At 50.8% G+C, this 25,747-nt stretch overlaps 1 protein-coding gene across 1 annotated transcript; it reads right to left on the reverse strand.

The window, feature by feature from the left end:
• Positions 1–536: 536 nt before the first annotated feature.
• On the reverse strand, positions 537–25,747 carry LOC144675296 (interleukin-1 receptor-associated kinase 1-like; the record flags this gene model as incomplete). Its single annotated transcript, XM_078536157.1, has 2 exons — positions 25,578–25,747; positions 537–710 (listed from the first exon to the last, which is right to left on the reverse strand). Coding segments are annotated over exons 1-2 (286 nt in total), but the record flags the coding sequence as incomplete, so codon positions are not given.

Consider the following 25,747-nt stretch of genomic DNA (forward strand, 5'->3'; position numbering starts at 1 on the left):
TCCTTACCCTGCTGAATAAACAGGGACTGTGTACAGTGATCCTTACCCTGAATAAACAGGGACTGTGTACAGAGATCCTTACCCTGCTGAATAAACAGGGACTGTGTACAGTGATTCTTATCCTGCTGTATAAACAGGGAGTGTGTACAGAGATCCTTACCCTGCTGTATAAACAGGGACTGTGTACAGAGATCCTTACCCTGCTGAATAAACAGGGACTGTGTACAGTGATCCTTACCCTGCTGAATAAACAGGGAGTGTGTACAGTGATCCTTACCCTGCTGAATAAACAGGGACTGCGCACAATAATCCTTACCCTGCTGTATAAAACAGGGACTGTGTACAGTGATCCATACCCTGCTGAATAAACAGGGACTGTGTACAGTGATCCATACCCTGCTGAATAAAGCAGGGACTCTCAAGACTTGCTAGACACTAGGATGGAAATGTTAACCCTGAATGACTACCATAAACGTAACAACGAGCATTTAGGAAGAATGGCTGGGGTAATGGGGGTTACGTAGGATATAACTCACCTGACAGAATGATGTCCCTGGCTCTCCACAGGTTTAGACTGGTGAGGATGTGCAGCAGCTGTCCCACCGTCCCATTGCGATGCATCCAGTGCCACATGACGTTCTGCGTCCGACCAGGATGGCCTCTGTTCTCCAGTAGCCGAAGTTCAGTCATGTCACTGACGATGTAGGAAGCTGAAAGAGAAACAACAAAGAGTGTCAACCCCGTTAGATCTTAACTGCATAAGGCACACTTCCCCACTCTGCGTGTGCTCAACAACCAACTCCCAATCGCCCCTTCCTTCTCTGTACTCAGCGTCGGCAAGAGGGATCCGTCCACGCGACTGGCAGTGTGTTGATAGATGGGGACAGGGCGCTGGGGCGGGGGGGACAAGGGGCAGAAGGGATCGCTGGTGGGGTGAGGCGGGGTGGGAGGCTGGAGGGCCTGTCAGGGGCGGAAGGGGGGAGGGGGGTTGGCGGGCAGAAAGGCCTGTCAAGGGGTTTGGGGGGCGGGGGGGTGGGGTGCAGGAGGGTGCGCCGGGGGAGGGACAGACGTGACTGAACCATACAAAGTCTCCCAGAGAACTGCTCAAGATGATTCTACAAACAAACACAGGTGATCTGGACATTTACCTCACTGCCGCTTCAGGGATTTTGTAGTGGGCCGGTTGACCACCGTGTTTACTCTACATTCCAACAGCGACGACACTTCAGAAGGTACTTCATTCGAACGCTGTGAAAAGGTGCTACATAAAATTCAAGTCTGTTTCTCTTGTATTACATTTATTCCAGGTTACCTGACACGTACATAGCGGCAGGGTCAACAGATCGACAAAGCACGCTGAAGGCTAAATCTAGGACTTCAATGCCAGCTGCAGCATCGGATCAGCACAGTAACACTGCAGGTTGGTAAAGCGGTGCTAGCAAAGAACAGAATACCAGCACACACGCTTCAGTGGTCTGCTAATGAGCTTCTCCTGCACTAGGATTAAAAGCAGCTTTTACGCAGCTCAAGGGAGCCATAGCTGAACCATTTGGCCACATTTATTTCTGTCAAGGTGCATCCTGTCCATTTACAAAGATCCTTGCTTGTGCGGGCTTCCCTAAGACACAGCCATTGTTCTGTTGCAGGTCGGCCAGGGTGCAGCAGTGCTGCTGTTATCATTATGACAACACGGAGTGGGAAGCTGGGTGCACGCACCATCACATCAGGTACAAAGCTCCACCTCGGCACTCGGGAATCAGAGGGGTCAGTTGGTAACACGCTTGCCTCTCTCTCATAAAAAAGGTATCCGGGCTCAAGTCACACTCCAGGACTTGAGCACAGGAATCGAGGCTGGCATTCAAGTGCAGTGTTGAGACCAGTGCTGCACTGCTGGTGGGGGCCGGTGCCGCACTGCCGGTGATGGCCGGTGCCAAGGCTAGCGCCGCAATGCCGGTGGGGGGGACCAGTGCCGAGGCCACTGCCGCACTGCCAGTGCCAGAGCCGAGGGAGCGCCGCACTGCCGACCGGGGGCGGCAGCACTGCATTGCCAGTGCCGACGGAGCGCCACACTGCCGACCGAGGGGGCGGCAGCACTGCACTGCCGGTGCCAGTGCCAAGGGAGCATTGCACTGCCAGCGCTGAGTGAGCGCTGCACTGCCGACCGGGGGCGGCAGCGCTGCCCTGCCAGTGCCAGTGCCGAGGGAGCGCCGCACTGCCGACCAGGGGGCGGCAGCGCTGCACTGCCAGTGCCGAGGGAACGCCGCACTGCCAGTGCCAGTGCCGAGGGAGCGCCGCACTGCCGGCGGGGCCAGTGCCGAGGGAGCACCACACTGCCGACCGGGGGTGGCAGCGCTGCACTGCCAGTGCCGAGGGAGCATCGCACTGCCGGCGGGGCCAGTGCCGAGGGAGCACCACACTGCTGGAGGGGCCATCTTTCGGATGGGGCATTAAACTGAGGCCCCATCTGTCTGCTTGGGTGGATGCAAAAGATTCCGCGGCTGCTAATTCGATGGTGAGCGGTGTGTAGGGGGTTGGGGGAGCGGTAGTCGAGCTCTGCCCGGTGTCCTGGGGGCCAATATTTATCCCTCAACCAACACCGCACACAAAAAAAAAACCAAACCCCAGATGATCTGGGTCATTGTCACGTCGCTGTTTGTGGGAGCTTGCTGTGCACAAACTGGCTGCCGCAATTCCTGCACGATAACAGCCAGCGCCCTTCAAGAAGCGCCCGGCAGGGGGGTGGGGGAGGGAGGGGTCTGCAAACTGCGGCGAGCAGTATAATCAAACGCCAGTCTTTCTTTCCCTGCTTTTTCTTTTCCAAGGCTCCAGTCTCAACAAACTCAGTGCAGTTATCCCGCACAAGATCGAAGGCGTGTACAGATGCAGCGGCTACGCGAGCCCTTTGCCTGCTCCCTGGGTCTGTGATCACTCGGTCCGGTAGGTACCTCGCATCCTTCCCCGCTACGCTGCAAAGGTACTTCCTTTCTCGCAGCGAAGTGGGGGCTGGTGGGGGGGGGGCAAGAAAAGGCCATCTCCTGAATTTGCTTCCTCGTGATAAAAATGGTTCGAACGCATTAAAAAGGCAGCAGATCGGTCGTGAGCAACGTCTCACCAATTTTAAAAGAAAAAAAATCCCTCTGGGCAGGACACACCCACGCAGATCAGGACAAAAGGCACTGCTCAGCCAGAGCACCACACGTAGCTAAAGAAAACAAGAGTCAGTCCACGTCAGGGAAGTCAGTCAGGCCTCTGACTCAACCGGAGCAACGTGTCGAACATTGCTGCTTTGGTCTGCTTCCCCTGAATTTATAAACAGCACAGTCTCCACGCTCATGCCACTTTGCAACTCGCCACGCTCCCAGGCATGGATACGGGTCACTCACTGTCAGGGGGGGGTTTTTTACGATTGGCCCGAACCGAGGTGGGGGGCCGGCCGGAGTTGGGAGGACGGGGGCGGGGGAAGATTAGTTTCTGGATGCTGGACGAGGTATCGCCAATTGGTAGCAAGTTCCTCCCGCACACCCGACACCACATTGTCTCCTTTCCAACGAGGCCCTCAGGCTGGTCTTCTCTGCCCTCCTCCAGATCGGGGTGCCATCCCTTACGTCGCAGGCGAAGGATTTTCGCTTTGGGAACCGATTATTTGGCGCACGGGCCGCAAGCGCTCAGGCCGGCGGAGCCGATCCCGCTCGATCGCGGTCGGGACGCCGGAGGGGCTCGGCTTCGGCGAGGACGCCGGGGTTTGTTCAGCAGCGCCTTCCCGTTTGTTAAAAACGGCTGAAGGCGTCCGAGGGTCCCCTGGGCCCCGACTCCCGCCTTAGCCGAGCTGGATCCTGCCCTCCGGTGACGCACCGTCCATTCGGAGCGGTCCGGCGGGCGTGTAAGTGGGAAGGGAAGAGAAGGGGTGCTTTTCTGCAAGCATTGTGGAACGAGCTAAGCAATACGTAGCCTTTTTGCCTCATGAGTTACCGTCCCATTGCCGAGTGGAGCTTGGTGCAAATGCTGGCTGGTTTTGGCTAACCACAAAGCACAGACGACGGGTCTAGTACGCAGGTACAGCAAGTAATTAGCAAAGCAAAAAGAACATTATTGCTTGTTGCAAGGAAAATTCAATATAAATGCAGGGAGGTTATGCTCCACTGACACTGAGCACTGGTGAGACCAGACCCGGAGGACTGTGTACAGTATTGGTCTCCTTATTTAAGGAAGGATGTAAATGCGTTAGAAGCAGTTCAGTGAAGGTTTACCAGGCTAAACCTGGAACAGGAGGGTTATCTTATGAGGAAAGGTTGGACAAGCTAGGCTAGTGTCCACTGGAGTTTACAAGAGTAAGAGATGACTTGGCTGAAACATATAAGATCCTGAGGGGTCTTGACAGGGTGGATGTGGAGAGGATGTTTCCTCTTGTGGGAGAGTCTAGAGCCAGGGGTCACTGTTTAAAAATAAAAGGGGCCGCTCATTTAAGACAGAGGGGGGAGAATTTTTTTCTCTGAGGGTCGTGAGTCTTTGGAACTCTCTTCCTCCAAAGGAGGTGGAAGTAGAGTCTTTGAATATTTTTAAGGCAGAGGTAGATAGATTCTTGATAAACAAGGGGGGGGTGAAAGGCTATCAGGGTGGGTGAAAGGCTATCAGGGGTGGACGGGAATGTAGGGCTGAGGTCACAATCAGATCAGCCACGATCTTACTGAATGGCGGAGCAGGCTCGAGGGGCTGAATGGCCTACTCCTGCTCTGAAATTCGTGTGTTCGCACAGTCATTTTGAGTGTCTGAGCAGCCAGGGGCTGGCAGGGCAGGGGGAGGAAGGAAGGGGAATTGATGTTGCTGTGCCTGTGGCTGTCATGACAAGAGAACCGACAGTATTCCTGGGCAAGGTAGACAGGCAGAAACTGTTCCCCTTGGCGGAACCCCCTTGCGTATACAGATTGGGGTGAGGCTGTTCTTCGAGATCCTGAAACAGGAGCCGGCTGCGCCTGTGCTGGTGAACTCGGGGCTGTTTACAGCCCGTGTCGCGCTGGAAAGCACCTTGTCAGAATGTGATCGAGACCAAGAAGCGATGCTGAGCCTGTTCAGGAGGAGATGATGACTAGAAACTTGGTCAGGGAGGTTACACTTAGCCGACAGCTTGGGGAAATTTAACTGCACGTCATATCCTCTGTCGTCGAATATACTTATAGGTTGAGACAGACTTTGGTCTCCCAGGGAATCAAGGAATACGGGGGGCGGTCGGGAAAGTGGAGTTGTGACACCATCTTCTCAAAGGCAACTGGGGATGGGCAATAGATGCCAGCCTAGCCAGTGACGCCTACATCCTGTAAACAAATTAGTTTTTTTTTTTAAAAATAGAGAACCAGGGCACATCAAGGTGAATGGCTAAAGCAGCAAAGTTCACCGACCCCTCCACGGCCTCATTCCATCCCAGCGGACCCTCTCCAGACCCTGGGGTGGCCTCTCCTCCTCCCCCATCCTCCCCTCCCTCCCCAACCCAGCCACCACCACCGTGGAGATGCCTTAAAGTCATCCCGCAACCCTCCCACTCTGGGACTCTCTCTTCTTGAAGTCCCCCCCACCCTGGTTCTGTCCCTTGGCTTTCGAAATATGTTTCTCCAACAGCGCCATTGGCACATGCTCGGTCTGCAGTTAAAGCAGGCATCCCAAGAAGCCCTTTGCGTGGACACGCGCTGCACAAGGTGGCGCTGGCCCAGAACATACGCGTCAGCCTCTCCGCACTTATTAAAAATTCGCTCATTCGCAGGACACGGGCGTCACTGGCAGGGCCGGCATTTATTGCCCATCCTTGGCTGTAATAGGGCAATTAGGGATGGTGGAGGCGGGTGTCCTTTGAACTGCTGCAGTCCATTGTCGCAGTTTTCCAAAGAACTGGGCATCTTGCTAGGGTCGTTTCAGAGGGGCAGTTAACAGTCGACCGCATTGCTGTGGGTCTGGAGTCACATGTAGACCAGGCCAGGTATATGACGGCAGATTTCCTTCCCTAAAGGACATCAATGAACCAGATGAGTTTTCAACAACAATCTGGTAGTTTACACGGTTCACCGTCGCCGAGACCGGTTTGTTTTATTCCAAATTCATTGGATTCGAACTCAGATCATTAGCCCAGGCTGCGGGTCCAATAACATTGTGCCATCGTTTACATAGGAACAGGAGTAAGTAAAGCGCACAGCCTCTCGAGCCTGCTCCGCCATTCAACGATCATGGCTGATCATCTGCCACAACTCCACTTTACCGCCCGCTCCCCATATCCCTCGTCCCCGAGACACCAAAAATCTGTCTCAACCCTTAAACATATTTTCAACAGCAGAGCACATGACGTGGAGTTAAATTTCCTCACTCTTTCGGATAAAAGTGTGCCACCCTGACCAAGCCTCTAGTCGTCATCTCCTCCCAAACTGGTTCGAGGTCAATTTATGTCTCCATTACATTCGGGTGAGGGCGCATTCTAATGTTATAAGGCGCTACACAAGCTGTAAACAGCCCCAAGTTCACCAGCACAGGCACAGCCAGCTCTTGTTTCAGGGATTTCAGAGCACAGCCTTTTCCCAATCCGTATGCTCGATAAAATTCAAACAGCGCCGAGCACCAAGTGGGAAGCATAATCACAACTAAGCCAGACCCGTTAGGTTTCAGAGGCTGATCTGGGACAGGGGTCAGCAGTCGGGAGTTTTAGACATCCCTGCCCGAGCTCTCTTTGCAAGCGCCCGAGGCTGTGTCAGTCCGTGCGTGACCTTGGTGTCATCTTGGACCCCGAGATGAGCTTCCAACCTCACGTCCGCGTCATGACGAAGGCAGCCTAGTTCCATCTCGGTAACATCGCCCCCCCAACTCCGCCCATCAGCTGCTGAGACCTTCGTCCACACCTTCATTCCCTCCAGACTCGACTATTCCGATGTTCTCCTGGCTGATCTTCCACCCTCCGTAAACTTGAGGTCATCCAAAGCTCTGCTGCCCCACTGTGTCCTAACTCACGCTAAATGGCGTACCCCTATTGCCCCCTGTGCTCGCTGGCTTACACTGGCTCCCGGTCCAGCAACATCGCGATTTTAAAACTCTCATCCTCGCTTTCAAATTCCTCCATGGCCTCGCCACCCCCCAACCCAATCTCTGTAACCTCCTCCAGCTCCCACAACCCTATCTCTGTAACCTCCTCCAGCCCCTACAACCCTCCCTATCTCTGTAACCTCCTCCAGCCCCCACAACCCTCCCTATCTCTGTAACCTCCTCCAGCCCCCACAACCCTCCCTATCTCTGTAACCTCCTCCAGCCCCCACAACCCTCCCTATCTCTGTAACCTCCTCCAGCCCCCACAACCCTCCCTATCTCTGTAACCTCCTCCAGCCCCCACAGCCCTCCCTATCTCTGGAACCTCCTCCAGCCCCCACAACCCTCCCTATCTCTGTAACCTCCTCCAGCCCCCACAACCCTCCCTATCTCTGTAACCTCCTCCAGCCCCCACAACCCTCCTTATCTCTGGAACCTCCTCCAGCCCCGACAACCCTCCCCTTTCCCTATAACCTCCTACAACCCTCCGAGATCTCTGCGCTCCTCCAATTCCAGCCTCTTGATCATCCCCCGATTCCCATCGCTCCACCATTGGCGGCCGTGCCTTCAGCTGCCTGGGGCCCTAAGCTCTTGAATTCCCTCCCTAAACCTCTCAGATTCTCTCTCTCTCTCTTTTAAAATGCTCCTTAAAACCGACCTCTTCGACTGGACTCTTGGTCGCCTGTCTCCAATATCTCATGATGTGGTTCCATGTTAAATCTTGCTTTATGAAAAAAAGGTACCTGTGAAGCATTTTGGGATGTTGCACTTTGCTAAAGCTGTTACATAATTATTTTTTGTACCGACAGTACTCAACCAACCCACGCTTACAAAGCCCAAAACAAAATGTCTGCTGTTAGATGCGATTCCGCGATTGGGCAGCACTTGCTGAACAATCCCAAGTGTGCTCATAGCTACACTCACACCCAGTTTAAGCTAAGCAGTCGAGCTCGTAACGAAGCTCATTTACGCTTGCTAGAAGTAACATATATTCACACACACAGGCCCGTCCTCGGCAAACGAAAGGAATGTTCGAGCCTTGCGCCCTTTTTAAATTATTATGGAGCCTATAGTTCCCCGTTGCTTTCTCCATGGCAACGCTTCGGCCAATCAGAGCCAACTTGCCAACCAATCGGCAGCCTTTTTCCCTGTGGTATAAATTGTTGTGATAGTCTGAAATTTGGTATTCTTGTATTTGTCCTGATGAGTGCGAGACGAAAAGCTTCAGCAACACCTCTCTCTCTCTTTCTCATGATATTCAACTTCTGCGCCCTTGTACATCTAACCTCCCCCCTCAGATAGCTCCAAACACGGACAATCCTGCCCAGTGCATTTCCCACGACTTTGCTCAAGATAAACCCAAGTTCACTCGTTCATCAAGAAGTGACACAATAGCATGTCATGGCATGATGGAATTGTAAGCAGCTTGCCATGTCCCTTTAAGGCCCGGCAATCCCTGTGTCTTCTTCAGTTCAATCAAGCGCCAAGTTCTCTTGGCAGATAACGTGTCACATCTGATATACATCGGAGAGACAGGATTGTGAGAATCACAGCGAGAAAGCAATAACTGTGCTAAATTTACTTCTCATTTATTTAAATCGCTTGATCCTGACAGCCAGACTAAGACGGTTGTCATATTTAGGTTAATCTCACTTGTACCATTTAATATTTTATAAGCTTTGCTGAAGAATCCCCACTGCCTACCCCCGCCTCTCTTGACTGTCAAGCTTTCATTTCTTGTTCTTCATAGCTCATCAGTTTTTCCCTTGGAATCAGTCTCGCCAATTCCCCACCCACTGAACATGTGTAAGCCATTGAGTTCGGTCCACAAACTCCAGTTCCCTTGCCACTGTCCCCCTCCCCCCCCCGCTGCCTGGCAACTGCCTGTGGCTGAACCCAGACTGTTCTCAACCTCGGTGCCATCTTTGACCCCCAAGATGAGCTTCCGACCTCAATCTCGTCGTCACTAAGGCCACCTACTTCCACCACTGTAACGTTGCCCGGTGCCGCCCCGGTCTCAGCTCATTGGCTGCTGAAACCCTTGTCCACGCCTTCATTACCTCCAGACTCGACTATTCCAACGTTCTCCTGGCCGCTCTCCCAAAATTCGACCTTCCGTAAACTTCGGCCCATCCAAAACTCTGCTGCCCCCGTGTCCGAACTCAAACTAACTTCTGCTCTCCTCCCACCCGTGCTCATTGACTTACACTGGCTCCTCTTTATTTTAAAATTCACACCTCTATTTTCAAATCCCTCCATGTCTCTCACAGCTCCCCATCTCTGCAACCTCCTCCAGCCCCTACAACCCTCCCCATCTTTGTAACCTCCTCCAGCCCCTACAACCCTCCCTATCTCTGTAACCTCCTCCAGCCCCTACAACCCTCCCTATCTCTGTAACCTCCTCCAGCCCCTACACCCCTCCCTATCTCTGTAACCTCCTCCAGCCCCTACACCCCTACCTATCTCTGTAACCTCCTCCAGCCCCTACACCCCTCCCTATCTCTGTAACCTCCTCCAGCATCTACACCCCTCTCTATCTCTGTAACCTCCTCCAGCCCCTACAACCCTCACTATCTCTGTAACCTCCTACAAGCCCTCTGAGATCTCTGCGCTTCTCCAATTCCGATGCCTTGAGTGTCCCCCGATTCCCATCGCTCCACCATTGGCGGCCATGCCTTCAGGTGGGCTGGGGCCCCAAGCTCTGGGGTTCCCTCCCTGAACCCCTCCGCCGGTCTCTCTCCTCCTTTGAGGTGCTGCTTAAAACGGATTTTATGACCAGTTTGACCAAGGCTTTCGATAACCTTCCCTAATATCTCTTACGTGGCTCGGCGACTAATCCTGTCTCAACGCCCCTATGAAGCGCCGTGGGGGTGTTTTATTACATTGAGAAGGAGCTATATAAATACAAGTGTAGAGAGTGACCAAAATGGAGATGAGGTGCAAGCGTCACCTCGTCTCTGTAGAGCGGGACATCCCCACGCTAGGGGTTATGAGACGAGCTTTTGGGCTCGCGAGCTCCAAGGCGGTAATGGCTGTCACAGAGCTCAGCCTGAGTGCTAACAGGGCCCCTTTAGATCCTCAATTTTGTTTCCTCCCGATGGGTCTGGCCAAATGGGCAGCTCTCCAAGGCCCAATTGCTGATGCAAAAAAAAAAGGCCCATGAATAGGTTAAATGTTCATTTGCTTTTGGATCAACTTCCCCCGATGCTCAAACTCCTGTTTCTCCACACCCATCGTCAAACCCACCCACCCCAACCTCATTCCAGTCCAGCTCCACATCAACAGCTCTTGTGCCCCCGAATTTTCACTCTGATGGCCACACGAAGTCTGAGGCATTAAAAAAAAAGGGGGGGCAGCACCGGGACAACGTGTGGGAGGCACCGTTCTCGAGTCACAACTCCTCTGGCTTCCTCTTATTTTTAAAAATTGTTTCACCACATGTACGAAAGTCCAGTGTTGCGTCTGCTGGCCCTCCACACAGTCTCTCCTGTTATCTCAGCGCCGTTTGGAGGCTATGCATGTGTACGCTGCGCCTCTATTCTCCCACCAAACACCACAATTAGGAGGAGGAGGCCATTCGGCCCCTCGAGCCTGCTCCCCCATTCGATAAGAGCGTGGCTGATCCGATTGCGGCCTCAACTTCACTTTCCTGCCCGTCCCCCACCATAACCCTAGACCCCTCCCCCCCTCGTCGATCAAAAATCCGCCTAACTCGGCCCTTGAATATATTCAGTGACCCGGCCACCACCGCTCTCTGGGGGGTGGGGGGAGAGAATTCCACAGACTGATCGCCCTCTGAGAGAAGAAATTCCTCCTCGCCTCCGTCTTCAATGGGAGACCCCTCATTCTGAAACCGTGCCCCCTAGTTCTAGGTTCCCCCACGAGGGGGAAACATCCTCTCAGCATCGACCCTGTCAAACCCCCGCCTCAGAATCTAACATGTTTCAATAAGATCACCTCTCATTCTTCTAAACTCCAATGGGTAGAGGCCCAACCTCTCCTCATAAGACAAACCCCCTTCATCCCAGGAATCGGCCGAGTGAACCTTCTCTGAACGGATTCCAAGGCGAGTAATATCCCTCCTTAAGTAAGGAGACCAGAACTGTACATAGTGCTCCGGGTGCAGCCTCAGTGCACAGCAATTTACTTTCTGCCAGTAAGAAATTTGTCTGTCTGGCTGAATAGTGTGTAAATAAGCTTCTGCAGGTCATTCATTGCATTCCCTGTGCTCACCCGCTGCCACCACCCTTCCCACACCGCATGTCTACTGCTCCCTCCTCTCCCGTATGCTACTTTCAAACCCAACAATATTGGCAACCGTATTTCAGAAACAACGCTGCGCTGTGACCCACGGAACACACAAGACACTCACACATGACCCGTACTCAGGGGTCTGAGGAGAACCTTCACCAGCAACCCCCCCCACTGCTGCCACCCCCTCCCCTCCCCCAGCTGATAAGGCTTTGCCAACTGAAACGCTGTCTCACGGGTTGTCAAGCCAGGGCCTGTTCTCGCTTAACTTCCATGCGGAGGAATCCTGGATGCAAATCACTGGAGCAAGAATCCTGTTGCGATTGAGTCACTCCTTGACCCAGCGGCGGCGGGTGTGGGAGGCGAGGTGGTGGGGGGTGCTGGGTTTTAAAGGCACTGGAGCCAAAGGCAGGGGGAGGTTAGAAAGTCTCCAATCAGCTCGGGGGGGACTTTACCCAGGGAGCAGCGATCAGGTAGGAGACCTTACAAAACAGCCACTGTCAGTCGTACGGGCTTTCAATGAATGGCTCCTTGTTAAAAATGAGTCCAGGCGAGGTCAGCAGTCAAACGAGGCCATTTGAGGCTGCCAATGAAACTTGCGCTAGCATTAAATATTGCCCAACCCCCCTCCCCACCACCCGTACCGAGTCAGTGGTCACGAGATTCCACCCCCCGCCCCCGCCCCAACCACCTTGCTCGACTGCTCATTCCTCACGGCAAGAGCTGGACAGCGAGTGCCAGTGGGCTGCTCAACTGCAGAGGCTTCACAGCTCAGCCCAATCCCTGCCTGACGGCCCCCCCCCCAACACGTGTACACTTCTCAAACTGGGGTGGGGTGGGGGCGCGAGAGGGGTCACTGGATGGTGAGGAGAGGCTCTTGGGGTGGTGGGGGGATGACAATTCTGCCAGCTGACCGCCGGGGTAGGCTCGAGACGGAGGCAGGGGCCCTTCTGTTTCGCGTAATTCAGTTCCACGCTGCTTAGAAAATGCTTCATTGGGGAAATCCAGGAGATTATAAAAAAAAAATCAACAATAAGGTTGCTATCGGTGATGCAAAGGCATCGTCACACACTGTTTGTAAAAAAAAGCACAGTCGGGGTTTACCAGGTTTCACTCAGGCCTCTACCACGGAACAACGCTTTACCACATCCCCAGCGAGTCATTCACTGAAACCCTGGCCAACACGCACAAAATCACCAGAAGCACAATGTCATCGTGCTGGCTTCAAACCATCTCAGGAGTGTCTTCATGCCAATGCCGGGGGCACCAGCGTCCATCCCCTTGCTGTTGGTCACTCAACAGCGACACGGGCACAGGGTAATGAGCGACCCACTGGGTCCGCTGAGCCTTCGGCCAACTGAGGAAAAAAGAGTATTTGAGGGCCAGGGCCCCAAACCCAAAGGGATGGTCATGATTTACCAGGCGGCAGTGAGCCCCGTGCGCTTCAGAGACTTGGACAACCTACAGCGGGAACCTTAAATCGCTGGAGTGTTACCAGCTGCTGGGACTCGGCAAGATCCTCCCAATCTGGTGGCTAGAAAGGCAGCTCAACAGCAGCGTCCTCTCCCAAGCCATCGCCCCCATCTGCAAGATGCACTGCACTAACTCACCAAGGCTCCTTCGACAGTACCTTCCAAACCTGCGACCTCTACCATCTAGAAGGGCAAAGGTGGCAGACACATGGGGAACACCACCACCTGCACGTTCCCCTCCAAGCCCCACACACCGCCCTGACTTGGAAACATATCGGGCGTTTGCTCACTGTCACTGGGTCAAAATCCTGGAACTCCCTCTCTAACAGCGCTGCGGGTGTACCTACGCCACACGGACAGCGGCGGTTCAAGGCGGCGGCTCACCACCACCACCACCTTCTCAAGGGGCAATTAGGGATGGGCGATAAATGCTGGGCCCAGCCAGTGACGTCCACATCCTGTGAATGAACAAAACAAAAAAAAATAATCCTCTCCTAAGCCATCGCCCCCAGGGTTGAGATGTTAATCACTCAAAACCGGCTCTGCTGGGCGAGACGTGTCGATCGGACGCCCGACACCGGATTCCTGAAGCTATTGCTCCGCTCGGAACTCTGCCGCGGCGGGAGTCTCCCGGGAGGACAGCGAAAGCTCTTACAGGGACGCCCTCAAAGCATCCCTGAAGAGGTCAGACACCACCCCCCCGCCGACGATGGGGGAGGGAGTCGCCGGCTCGTGACCAACCGAAATGGAGGCGGTTTACCGGGGAAGGGCACCGGGCACACGGAGAGGCTGCCAGTGAGAGGGCGCGCGCAAACCTCCCAACGCCTCGCCCGCCCGATCCCTCCGAGCGCCACCTGCCCCACGCGCGGCAGAGTCTGCAGGTCGCGGTACCGGGGGCTCGTCAGCCGCCGAACCGGAGCGGAAGCCAGTCGCGCTCGAGGGCGTGGGACTGGGCGAGAAGGACACAACTCTAACGGGTCGGGAAAGAGCACCCAGCACTGGCGTTCAAACATACAGCACTTTTTTTTAAAAAAAAGGAAGATCCAGGCGTGCACTGCGATGACGAATGCTGACTCATTACACCCGTGGAAAAAATGATTTAAGAAAAACCAAGCGAGGTCAGGCAGGAAGCACCACACATGACTTTAAAGCACATATTTGCCTGTAAATGAACCCGGCACCGAGAAACCTCCTCTTAACCTTTGCAGGCTAAACTCTCTCGGAAAACTAAGTTAACCCCGTCACGCTCAGCCGATTCCTGGGATGAAGGGGGTTTGTCTGATGAGGAAAGGCTGAGCAGGTTGGGCCTCGACCCGTTGGGAGTTTAGAAGAATGAGAGGCGATCTTATTGAAACACGTCAAATTCGGCCAGGGGCTGGAGGGGAGAAGGGCTTGACAGGGCAAAACACTGAGAGGGTGTTTCCCTCTCGTTGGGGGAAAATCTAGAAAGGGGGGGGGGGGGGGCATAGTTTCACAATAAGGGGTCTCCCATTGAAGACGGAGATGAGGAGGAATTTCTTCTCTCAGAGGGTGGTCAGTCTGGGGAATTCTCTCCCCCACCTAGAGAGCAGCGGAGGCCGGGTCACTGGACATATTCAGGGCTGAGTTAGACAGATTTTTGATCGACAAGGGGGGGGTCAAGAGTTATGGGGGGAGGGGCACAGACAGGAAAGTGGAGTTAAGGCCGCAATCAGATCAGCCATGATCTTATTGAATAGGGGAGCAGGATCAAGGGGCCCACTCCTGCTCCTATTAATGTTCTATTTGCTCTTCCCCATCTTGTTCTCCTTCCTCCTGTTGTGTGGTGCACCTTTCTATAGAAACGTAGAAAATAGGAGTAGGCCATTCGGCCCTTCGAGCCTGCTCCGCCATTCATTATAATCATGGCTGATCATCCAACTCAATAGCCTGCTCCTGCTTTCTCCCCATACCCTTTGATCCCTTTCGCCCCAAGAGCTATATCCAACTCCTTCTTGAAAACATACAATGTTTTGGACTCGACTACTTTCTGTGGTAGCGAATTCCACAGGCTCACCACTCTCTGGGTGAAGAAATTTCTCCTCATCTCAGTCCTAAATTGTCTACCCCGTATCCTCAGACTGTGGCCCCTGGTTATGGACTCCCCCATCCCCCAATCGGGAACATCCTTCCTGCATCTACCCTGTATAGTCCTGTTAGAATTTTATAGGTTTCTATGAGAATCCCCCCTCATTCTTCTGAACTCCAGCGAATATAATCCTAATCGACTCAATCTCTCGTCATATGTCAGTCCCACCATCCCAGGAATCAGTCTGGTAAACCTTCGCTGCACTCCCTCTATAGCAAGAACATCCTTCCTCAGATAAGGAGATCAAAACTGCGCACACTATTCCACATGTGGTCTCACCAAGGCTCTGTACAATTACAGCAAGACATCCTTGCTCCTGTATTTGAATCCTCTCGCTATGAAGGCCAACAAGCCATTTGCCTTCTTTACCACCTGCTGCACCTGCATGCTTACCTTCAGCGACTGGTGTACGAGGACACCCAGGTCTTGATGCACATTCCCCTCCCTCAATTTATAGCCAGGTAATAATCTGCCTTCCTGTTTTTGCTGCCAAAGTGGATAACCTCACATTTATCCACATTATACTGCATCTGCCATGCATTTGCCCACTCACTCAGCTTGTCCAAATCACACTGAAGCATCCCTGCATCCTCCTCACAGCTCACCCTCCCACCCAGCTTTGTGTCATCTGCAAATTTGGAGATATAACATTTAGTTCCCTCATCTAAATCATTAATATATATTGTGAATAGCTGGGGTCCCAGCACCGATCCCTGTGGTACCCCACTAGTCACTGCCTGCCATTCGGAAAAAGACCCGTTTATTCCTGCTCTTTGTTTCCTGTCTGCCAACCAGTTTTCTATCCATCTCAAAACACTACCCCCAATCCCATGCGCTTTAATTTTACACGCCAATCTCTTATGGGGGACTTGGTCGAAAGCCTTCTGAAAGTCCAAATAAACCACATCCACTGGTTCCCGCCTCATTAACTCTACTAGTGACATACTCGAAAAATTCCAGTAGATTTGTCAAGCATGCTTTCCCTTCATAAATCCATGCAGACTCTGTCTGATTCTGCCACTGTTTTCCACGTGCTCAGCTATTAAATCTTTTACAACGGGCTCTAGAATTTTCCCCATTACCGGCATCAGGCTGACTGGTCGATAATTCCCTGCTTTCTCTCTACCTCCCTTTTTAAATATATGTGAGGAGCACTGCAGAGTGCTCTGAATTTTCACCTTGAAGTTTTACTTTCACAGTGAATAGCAATCAGGAGGCTAAAACCTCCTCCCTAAGACTGACAAAAACACAAGAGGCAGGAGAAATAGGCCATTCGGCCCAAGGAGCCGGTTCCCCAATTCAATGCGATCGTGGCTGGCCATGGGCCTCAACGCCACTTTGCCGCCCACTTCCCCCTATCCCTCGATTCTCTGAGGCCTAAAATCGGTCCATCCCAGCTTTAAATGTCTTCAACAAAGGACCGTCCGCAACCCTCTGGGGGAGAGAATTCCAAAGATTCACAACCCTTCGAGTGAAGGAATTTCTCCTCATCTCAGTCCCAAATGATCGGCTCCTTACCTTAAGACTGTGCCCCACCCCCCACCCCCCCTCCTCACCGTGTTTTAGATTCCCCCAACCAGCAGAAACAATCTCTCAGCGCCCACCCTGTCAAACCCCTTCAGAATCTTGTGTGTTTCAATGCGAACGCCTCTCATTCTGCTAAACTCCAGAGAACATCGGCCCAATTTACTCAGCCTCTCATTATAGCGCAACCCCCCCTCACCCCAGGGACCTAACACTTAAGCGTCCTCACCTCACCTCAGATCAACTTTCTTTGGAACAGAGGTGGTTGAGGGGAGATCTAATGGGTACATACATAAATGATTTGGACTTAAATGTAGGGGGTATGATCAAAAAGTTCGCAGATGACACAAAAATTGGTAGGGTGGTAAACAGTGAGGAGGATAGCTGTAAACTGCAGGAGGATATCAATGGACGGGTCAGGTGGGCAGAGCAGTGGCAAATGGAATTCAACCCGGAAAAGTGTGAGGTAATGCACTTGGGGAGGGCTGACAAGACAAGGGATTACACTATGAATGGTAGGACCTTGGAAAGTACTGAAGATTAGAGGGACCTTGGGGTGCATATCCACAGATCCCTGAAGGTAAATAAGGTGGGTAAGAAGGGATATGGACTACTTGCCTTTATTAGCCGAGGCAGAGAATAGGAGAGTCAGGAGGTTATGCTGGAACTGTACGAAATACTGGTCAGGCGACAATTAGAGTACTGCCTGGAGTTCTGGTCACCACATTATAGGAAGGATGTGATTGCACTGGAGAGGGTGCAGAGGAGATCCTGGGGGTTACCATTGACCAGAAACGGAACTGGACCAGCCATATAAATACTGTGGCTACAAGAGCAGGTCAGAGGCTGGGAATCCTGCGGCGAGTAACTCACCTCCTGACTCCCCAAAGCCTGTCCACCATCTACAAGGCACAAGTGAAGGTGAGTGCCCAGATGAGTGCAGCTCCAACAGCACTGAAGAAGCTCGACACCATCAAGGTCAAAGCAGCCCATGTGATCAGCACCCCATCCACCACCTTCAACAAACACTCCCTCCACCACCGATGCACAATGGCAGCAGTGTGTACCATCTACAAGATGCACTGCAGCAACTCACCAAGGCTCCTTCGACAGCACCTTCCAAACCCACGACCACTACCATCTAGAAGGGCAAGGGCAGCAGACACATGGGACCAACGCCACCTGCAAGTTCCCCTCCGAGCCACACACACACCATCCTGATTTGGAAATATATTGGCCATTCCTTCATCGTCGCTGGGTCAAAATCCTGGGACTCCCTCCCTAACAACGCTGCGGGTGTACCCATGCCACATGGACTGGGAGACGATAGTACTGGAAAGGTGACTAGCTAACAGCGGGTGAGAGGTTGGGAGTCTGGAGGCTGCCTGCCAAAGCTAAAGCAAGCCACTGGGGAAGAGGATGGATGTGGGGTTTGTTGGCAGGGGTGGGGAGAGAGGAGCGGGGAGCCTGCGGTATCAGAGCCCCAGGTGTGCCTCTTGAGGTTCAGGAGCTGCCTGGCTCCTGTGGGGCCCATTACCCTCAAAGGGCCACATCTTCCTGCAGGTAGAGACTGAAAGACAGCGCCCAATTTACCCGCTGAAGATGGCGGAGAGTTGGAATCGAGGAGGAATGGGACGATATATTTTTGGAGGCAGTTTCATCCGTCCGGCCAAGCTGTGCGGGCTAAAACCGCACCCCCACCGAAACGTCAACGTCACAGGAGGTTGGGATGACCTTCCAAGTCCATCCATTCAACGTTCAGTTCGTCGGCGCGACAGTAGTGGGACTGCGTGCTTTCACCCAAGTGGCCACAGACCGGCAGAAAACCGGTCAGTGGTTTTCGAGTACAAGAAAACGAAGTTAACCTGGTCACTCATCCGTTCTGGCACTTTGACGAGTGTAGAATGACTCTTGCGTTCGGCTGCAGTGACCAGCGATTTATAATGCACTTTGACAAGCCCTTAAGGCTCTCATAAGGTGCCACTTAAATGAAGTACCACTGCAGCCAAGGCGGCTCCTCATGTCCCTGCTTCTTTATATTTAAAAAAAATCACTCATTTTCCACACCTCTGTGTTGACCAATGACAAAACTAAAATTTTTTTTTAAACACTTATCTCACATTGCAAAAACGTGCCAGCTGCTTTATACTGTCATTTATTGGGGGCATGTTCTGCGATACTTTCTCAAGTAAAACGCAGCACATCGCCGACAACGCCAGCCGTGGCTCTCAGTGCGTAACACGCTCACCTCCGAGCAGGAGGTTGTGCGTTCTGGGTCCCGCTCCGGGGGCTCGAGCGTAAAATCCCGGCTGACTCTCCGCTCCGCTGGAGCGGCGCCAAGGGAATGCTGCACTGTCGCAGGTGCCATCCCTTGGACGGGACGCGAAGCCAAGGCTGCCATCTGCCCTGTTGGATGGCTGCAAAAAAAGACCCCATCGCTCTTTCCCCAAAGACGAGCAGGGCGTATCTCCCCAAGGTGCTTTGGGCTGATCCACCAAGATCACAACCTGCTCATCCCCCCCCATCCCTGCTGTTTGCGGGAGCTTGTTATGCATAAGTTGATTGTTACCTTTCGTATGAGCATAGGAATGAGGAGGGGTAGGCCACTCGGCCCCTCGAGCCTGCACCCCTATTCAACAAAGTCATGGCTGATCGGATTGAGGCCTCAACTCCACAGACAGCCTACCCCCGGTAGATTCTTGACTAAGGCAGGAGTCAGGGTTTATCTACTGCTGCCTTGATAATATTCATTGCTCCTGCCTCCTCTGCTCTCTGGGGAAGAGAGTTCCAAAGACTCACGGTCCTCTCAGGTAGAAAAAGAATTCTCCTCATCTCCGTCTTAAACGGGGGGCACCTTCCTTATTTTTAAATGTGTACTCCAGCTCTAGTCTCTGTGAAACATCCTCTTCAGCATCTACCCCGTCCAGTCCCCCTCAGAATCTTATATATTTCAATAAGATCACCTCTCTTTCTTCTAAACTCCAATGGGTACAGGCCCAGCCTGTCAAGCCTTTGCTTGTTAAGGTCACCCCCTCATCCCAAGTGTCGATCGAGTGAACCTTCTCTGAACTGCTTCTAACGCATTTATATCCTTCCTTCAATAAAAGGAGAGCAAAACTGTACACAGTACCTACACAGCCCTTGAAGAACTTGCCTTTCTGTAGAAACCTTTCACGGCTTCAGGATGTTCCAAAGCGTTTTGCAGCTTTCTGAAGCGTAGACAGGGCTGTAATGAGGGAAGATAAAAGAGCGCGAGGAGAGCGGCGGAGACACAGGATAAAACTGAACAAGTGACGACTCAGGAAAGCCGTGACCTGGCTGGTTAGTAGGAAATCTGCACCAAGTTTGAAAAAAAAAACAACACTGCAAAGCTAATTCATAAATGACTCAACTAAGTGGAGATGGCTGGGCAGGTGATGTGCTGTAGCTGTATGATGTGGGCGCTGGCAGATCCCATTGCGAGCCGCAGTGACCACATCTGCAGCAAGTGTTGGTTGCTGGAGGAACTCCACCTCAGGATTGGTGAGCTGGAGTCCGAGCTCCGGACGCTGCGGCACATCCAGGAGGGGGAGAGTTACCTGGACGCTTTGTTTCAGGAGGCGGTCACACCCGGTAGATTAAGTACCTCAAGTCCGGTCAGTGGTCAGGGTCAGCAGGGTGTGACTGCAAGTGAGGCAGGCAGAGGGATCCCATGTTCAGGAACAGAGGAGCCTCAGCTCTTGACCTTGTCCAACAGGTACGAGGTACTTGCTCCCTGTGTGGATGAGGAACAGGGCTGTAGGGAGGATGAGCCAGCTGACCACGGCACCGTGGCACAGGAGGCCATTCAAGAGGGGGGAGCAAAAAGACAAGTGGTAGTTGGAGGGGATTCTATAGTTAGGGGAATTGACAGCATCCTTTGTGAGCAGGATCGAGAGTCCCACACGGTATGTTGCCTGCCCGGTGCCAGGGTGAGGGACATCTCTGACCGGCTTGAAAGGGTTTTGGAGAGGGAGGGGGAGGATCCAGTTGTTGTGGTCCACGTCGGGACAAATAACATAGGTAAGACTAGGAAAGAGGACCTGTTTGGGGATTATCAGGAACTAGGAACTAAATTAAAGAACAGGTCCTCAAGGGTTATAATCTCCGGATTTCTACCCGAGCCACGTGCAAATTGGCATAGGGACGCAAGAATAAGGGAAGTAAACACGTGGCTAAAGGAGTGGTGCGGGAAAGAGGGGTTCCATTTTGTGGGGCACTGGCATCAGTATTGGAACAGGAGGGATCTGTACCGTTGGGACGGTCTCCACCTGAACCGATCTGGGACCAATGTTCTAGCGAAAAGGATAAATAGGGTGGTCAACAGGACTTTAAACTAGAAAGTGGGGGGGAAGGGAAGGGTAAAACTCCAAGAAGTATGACTAATGGGAAACAAAGCAGCCGGTTAGCATGTTGGGGGGTGGATTCAACTTCATGGAAAATTATGAAAAAGCTGATAAGGAAGGAGAGCCTAGGAGAGGCTATTAAAGTCTCCAGAACACAAAATAGGACAGAGTGTTTGGAAAGGGCTAGGAATCTAACTTCATGCACATCAGATAAAGGGACGACAATGAGAAAGGGGATGGGAAATACAGGACTGAAGGTGTTGTATCTGAATGCACGCAGTATACGAAATAAGGTAAATGAGCTTGTGGCGCAGATTGAAACTGGCAGGCATGATGTGGTGGGCATCACGGAGACATGGCTGCAAGGGGATCAGGACTGGGAGCTAAATATCCAAGGTTATACATCCTATCGAAAAGATAGGCAGGTTGGCAGAGGGGGTGGAGTTGCTTTGTTAGTAAGAAATGAAATTAAATCGATAGCAAGAAACAACGTAGGGTCAGATGATGTAGAATCTGTGTGGGTAGAGTTGAGGAACCGCAAAGGTAAAAAAACCATATTGGGAGTTATGTACAGGCCTCCGAACAGTAGTCAGGATGTGGGGCACAAGATACACCAGGAGATAGAAAAGGCGTGTAAGAAAGGCAAGGTTACAGTGATCATGAGGGATTTCAATATGCAGGTAGACTGGGAAAAATCAGGTTGGTAGTGGATCCCAAGAAAAGGAATTTGTGGAGTGTCTACGAGATGGCTTTTTGGAGCAGCTTGTGGTGGAGCCCACTAGGGAACAGGCAATTCTAGATTTAGTGTTGTGTAATGAGGCAGATTTGATAAGGGAGCTTAAGGTGAAGGAGCTCTTAGGAGGAAGTGATCATAACATGATAGAATTTACCCTGCAATTTGAGAGGAAAAAGCTGGAATCAGATGTAACGGTATTACAGTTGAGTAAAGGTAACTACAGAGGCACGAGGGAGAAGCTGGCCAGAATTGACTGGGAGATGAGCCTAGCAGGAAAGACAGTGGAACAGCAATGGCAGGAGTTTCTGGGAGTAATTTGGGAGACACTGCAAAAATTCATCCCTAGGAAGAAGAAGCATACAAAAGGGAGGACGAGGCAACCATGGCTGACAAGGGAAGTCAGGGACAGCATAAAAGCTAAAGAGAAAGCATACAATGCAGCGAAGAGCAGTGGGAAACCAGGGGTTTGGGAAGCCTACAAAGACCGACAGAGGACAACTAAAAAAGAAATAAGGAGGGAGAAGATTAAATATGAGGGTAAACTAGCCAGTAATATAAAAGAAGATTGCAAGAGTTTTTTTAGATATATAAAGGGTAAGAGAGAGGCAAAAGTGGACATTGGGCCACTGGAAAATGACGCTAGAGAAGTAATAATGGGGAACAAAGAAATGGCGGAGGAATTGAACAGGTCATTGCGTCAGTCTTCACAGAGGAAGACACGAGTAACATCCCCAAAATTCAAGAGAGTCTGGGGGCAGAGGTGAGAATGGTGGCCATTACCAAGGAGAAGGTGCTAGGAAAACTGAAAGATCTGAAGGTGGATGAATCACCTGGACAAGATGGATTACACCCCAGAGATCTGAAGGAGATAGCTGAATAGATAGTGGAGGCGTTAGTGGTGATCTTTCAGGAATCACTGGAGTCAGGGAGGGTCCCAGAGGACTGGGAAATTGCTAATGTAACCCACCTGTTTAAGAAGGGAGTGAGGCAAAAGACGGGAAATTACAGGCCGATTAGCCTGACCTCGGTCGTTGGTAAGATTTTAGAGTCCATTATTAAGGATGAGATTTCAGAATACTTGGAAGTGCGTGGTAAAATAGGGCAAAGTCAGCATGGTTTCAAGGGGAGGTCATGCCTGACAAATCTGTTAAAATTCTTTGAGGAGGTAACGAGTAGGTTAGACAAAGGAGAGCCAATGGATATTATCTACTTGGACTTCCAGAAGGCCTTTGACAAGGTGCTGCACAGGAGGCTGCTCAGTAAGATAAGAGCCCATGGCGTTAGAGGCAAGGTACTAGCATGGATATAAGATTGGCTGTCTGGCAGGAGGCAGAGAGTGGGGATAAGGGGGTCCTGCTCAGGATGGCGGCCAGTAACTAGTGGAGTTCCGCAAGGGTCAGTGTTGGGACCACAACTTTTCACTTTATACATTAATGATCTAGATGAAGGAGCTGAGGGCATTCTGGCTAAGTTTGCAGATGATACAAAGATAGGTGGAGGGACAGGTAGTATTGAGGAGGCGGGGAGGCTGCAGAAGGATTTAGACAGGTTAGGAGAATGGGCAAAGAAGTGGCAGGTGGAATACAACGTGGGGAAGTGTGAGGTCATGCACTTTGGTAGGAAGAATAGAGGCATAGACTATTTTCTAAATGGGAGAGAATTCAGAAATCTGGAGTGCAAAGGGACTTGGGAGTCCTAGTCCAGGATGTGCTGGCCCTGGAGAGGGTCCAGAGGAGGTTCATGAGAATGATCCCAGGAATGAAAGGCTTAACATTTGAGGAACGTTTGAGGACTCTGGGTCTATACTCGATGGTGTTTAGAAGGATGAGGGGGGGATCTGATTGAAACTTACAGAATACTGAAAGGCCTGGATAGAGTGGACGTGGGGAAGATGTTTCCATTAGTAGGAGAGACTAGGACCCGAGGGCACAGCTTCAGAGTAAAGGGAAGACCTTTTAGAACAGAGATGAGGAGAAACTTCTTTAGCCAGAGAGTGGTGAATCTATGGAATTCATTGCCACAGAAGGCTGTGGAGGCCAGGTCATTGAGTGTATTTAAGACCGAGATAGATAGGTTCTTGATTAGTAAGGGGATCAAAGGTTACGGGGAGAAGGCGGGAGAATGGGGTTGAGAAACTTATGAGCCATGATTGAATGGAGGAGCAGACTCGATGGGCCGAATGGCCTAATTTCTGCTCCTATGTCTTATGGAAACAGGGCAACAAAAAACTGTGTGCGCGCGCAGGAAGATCCCACAATGACCAGATCATTTTTTTTTTTTTTAAAAGTGACATTGGTTGAAGAATAAATACTTGCCCCAGGATCTTGCTTTCCTACACTGCCGCAGTGAGCACTAAACTACTTAATTGTCGTCAGAAAGCACTTGGAGGCATTGTGAGACAAGAATATCTGCCCATGAATCAGGGATTTGTTTGCCAAGCATGTCAAAAGGCTGTCTGTTTGATTCTCTCTTAACACGTCTCCCTCTCCCATTCGTCCTCCACTCACTGGCATACCTACTCCACCCATCCCTCCTTCAAAGCTGACCCAATAACCCACTTTTGACCGAGCTTTCAACCACACTCTAAATCCCTCTTTCGGCTCTGCATTCCTTTAAGGTCACAGGTCTGAACCATCGTCAGAGGTGTTATCGTACTGTTAAAACACTACGATAAGTGAACATAGTTAAATTACTCTACATTAAAACGATATATTACCAAACCAATTTAAGAAAGACACTTGGTCTTTTAGTTACCAAATGCCTGCAAAACTTAAGGAATTTGTATTCTTTAATGACACGTTTAAACTTCTATTAGGTGTTACATCGGAGTCAAATAGGTTCTTACTTTACTAAGCTGAACTGATGCAAAATTTAAAGACTCTTGTATGTGATTTTCTTCATGCTCAATGTGTATATATTTCAAATAATATTAATAAAATCTGAACCATTTAATAAAAATATGTACTTTTAAAACTATTGACAGGCAGCTTGCTTTGTAGTTGAAGTACTAATATCAGACACATAATTCAAAAGTTATTTTTCGTAACTGCAATATAACATTTAAGATTATTGTACAGTTTTAATTATTTTGCAGTTAAAAGGCAAAATAAATTTTAAAGGTAGTTTTGCACACACAGTAATTAATGTACAACTAAAACAAAATTACCTGGAAAAACTCAGCAGGTCTGGCTCCGCCGATGCTGCCAGACCTGCTGAGTTTTTCCAGGGTAATTCTGTTTTTGTTTTGGATTTCCAGCATCCGCAGTAGTTTTTTGTTTTTAATTAATGTATAACTGTTGTGCCTATAACTTGCGACATGTATAAAGTTTACTTTATGTATGATTTGCAATACATAAAGATTATTTTGCACATTATTGCAATATATAAAACATTATATCTTAATGTATATGCAAAATAAAGGTAAATTTGCACATCATAAAGGTTATATGACATGCAATTGCAATATATGACCATACTGTTAATTTGGATATGATTGTTTTGCACTTTATTGCAATATATAAAAGGCACTTTCCACCTAATTGCAACCTATAAGCATATCTTAATTTATATGCAAAATAAAAAGATTATTTTGCACACAATTGCAACATCTAAATCACTTTGCACACAGGTTAGCAATACATAAAGATTACTTCACAGATAACACATGAAGTTTACTCTGAACATAATTGCGATATATCAACAACTATTCTGCACCTTAATAAGATGCAAAGATCACTTTGCACATCCCTGCGTTAATTTACACGTAACAGTAAGCATGACAGCAACATGCAAACTGTAAACATGACTTTGCACATGGGATTAATTCAGCACACCACTGCAACACCCTGGATCACTTGGCACGTGAGATTTGCAAGAGGTAAAAGGTTTTAATCGATTGACAGGAATGGGTTTCGAGGAGAAGCAATCGTATTTTTTTTTTAAAAATGTTTTGCCTGATTTTGCATTAAATTGAATGAACTTTGCAACGTGTTGGGTTTTATCTGTGATGTGCATTGGGGGGGGGGTGGTGTGACTTATGTCTCTGTGCGTTATATATTCAATAAGCTCACCGAAACGGTCCCAGTCGGCGTTACCCAGCGAGTCCATCACCGAGTAGAATTCGTACATGACGCTGGCGGGCAGCTTGTAGACCAACTCGGTGGCCAGGCTCCACTCGGACATCTTTCCCTTCTCCGCCCGGTTCACATTTACCTCAGTGACCGTCCGCCAGGCCAGGCCA

The sequence above is a fragment of the Cetorhinus maximus genome, unplaced genomic scaffold, assembly GCF_964194155.1.
Source record: "Cetorhinus maximus unplaced genomic scaffold, sCetMax3.hap1.1 HAP1_SCAFFOLD_939, whole genome shotgun sequence".
In the NCBI taxonomy this organism is placed as follows: domain Eukaryota; kingdom Metazoa; phylum Chordata; class Chondrichthyes; order Lamniformes; family Cetorhinidae; genus Cetorhinus; species Cetorhinus maximus.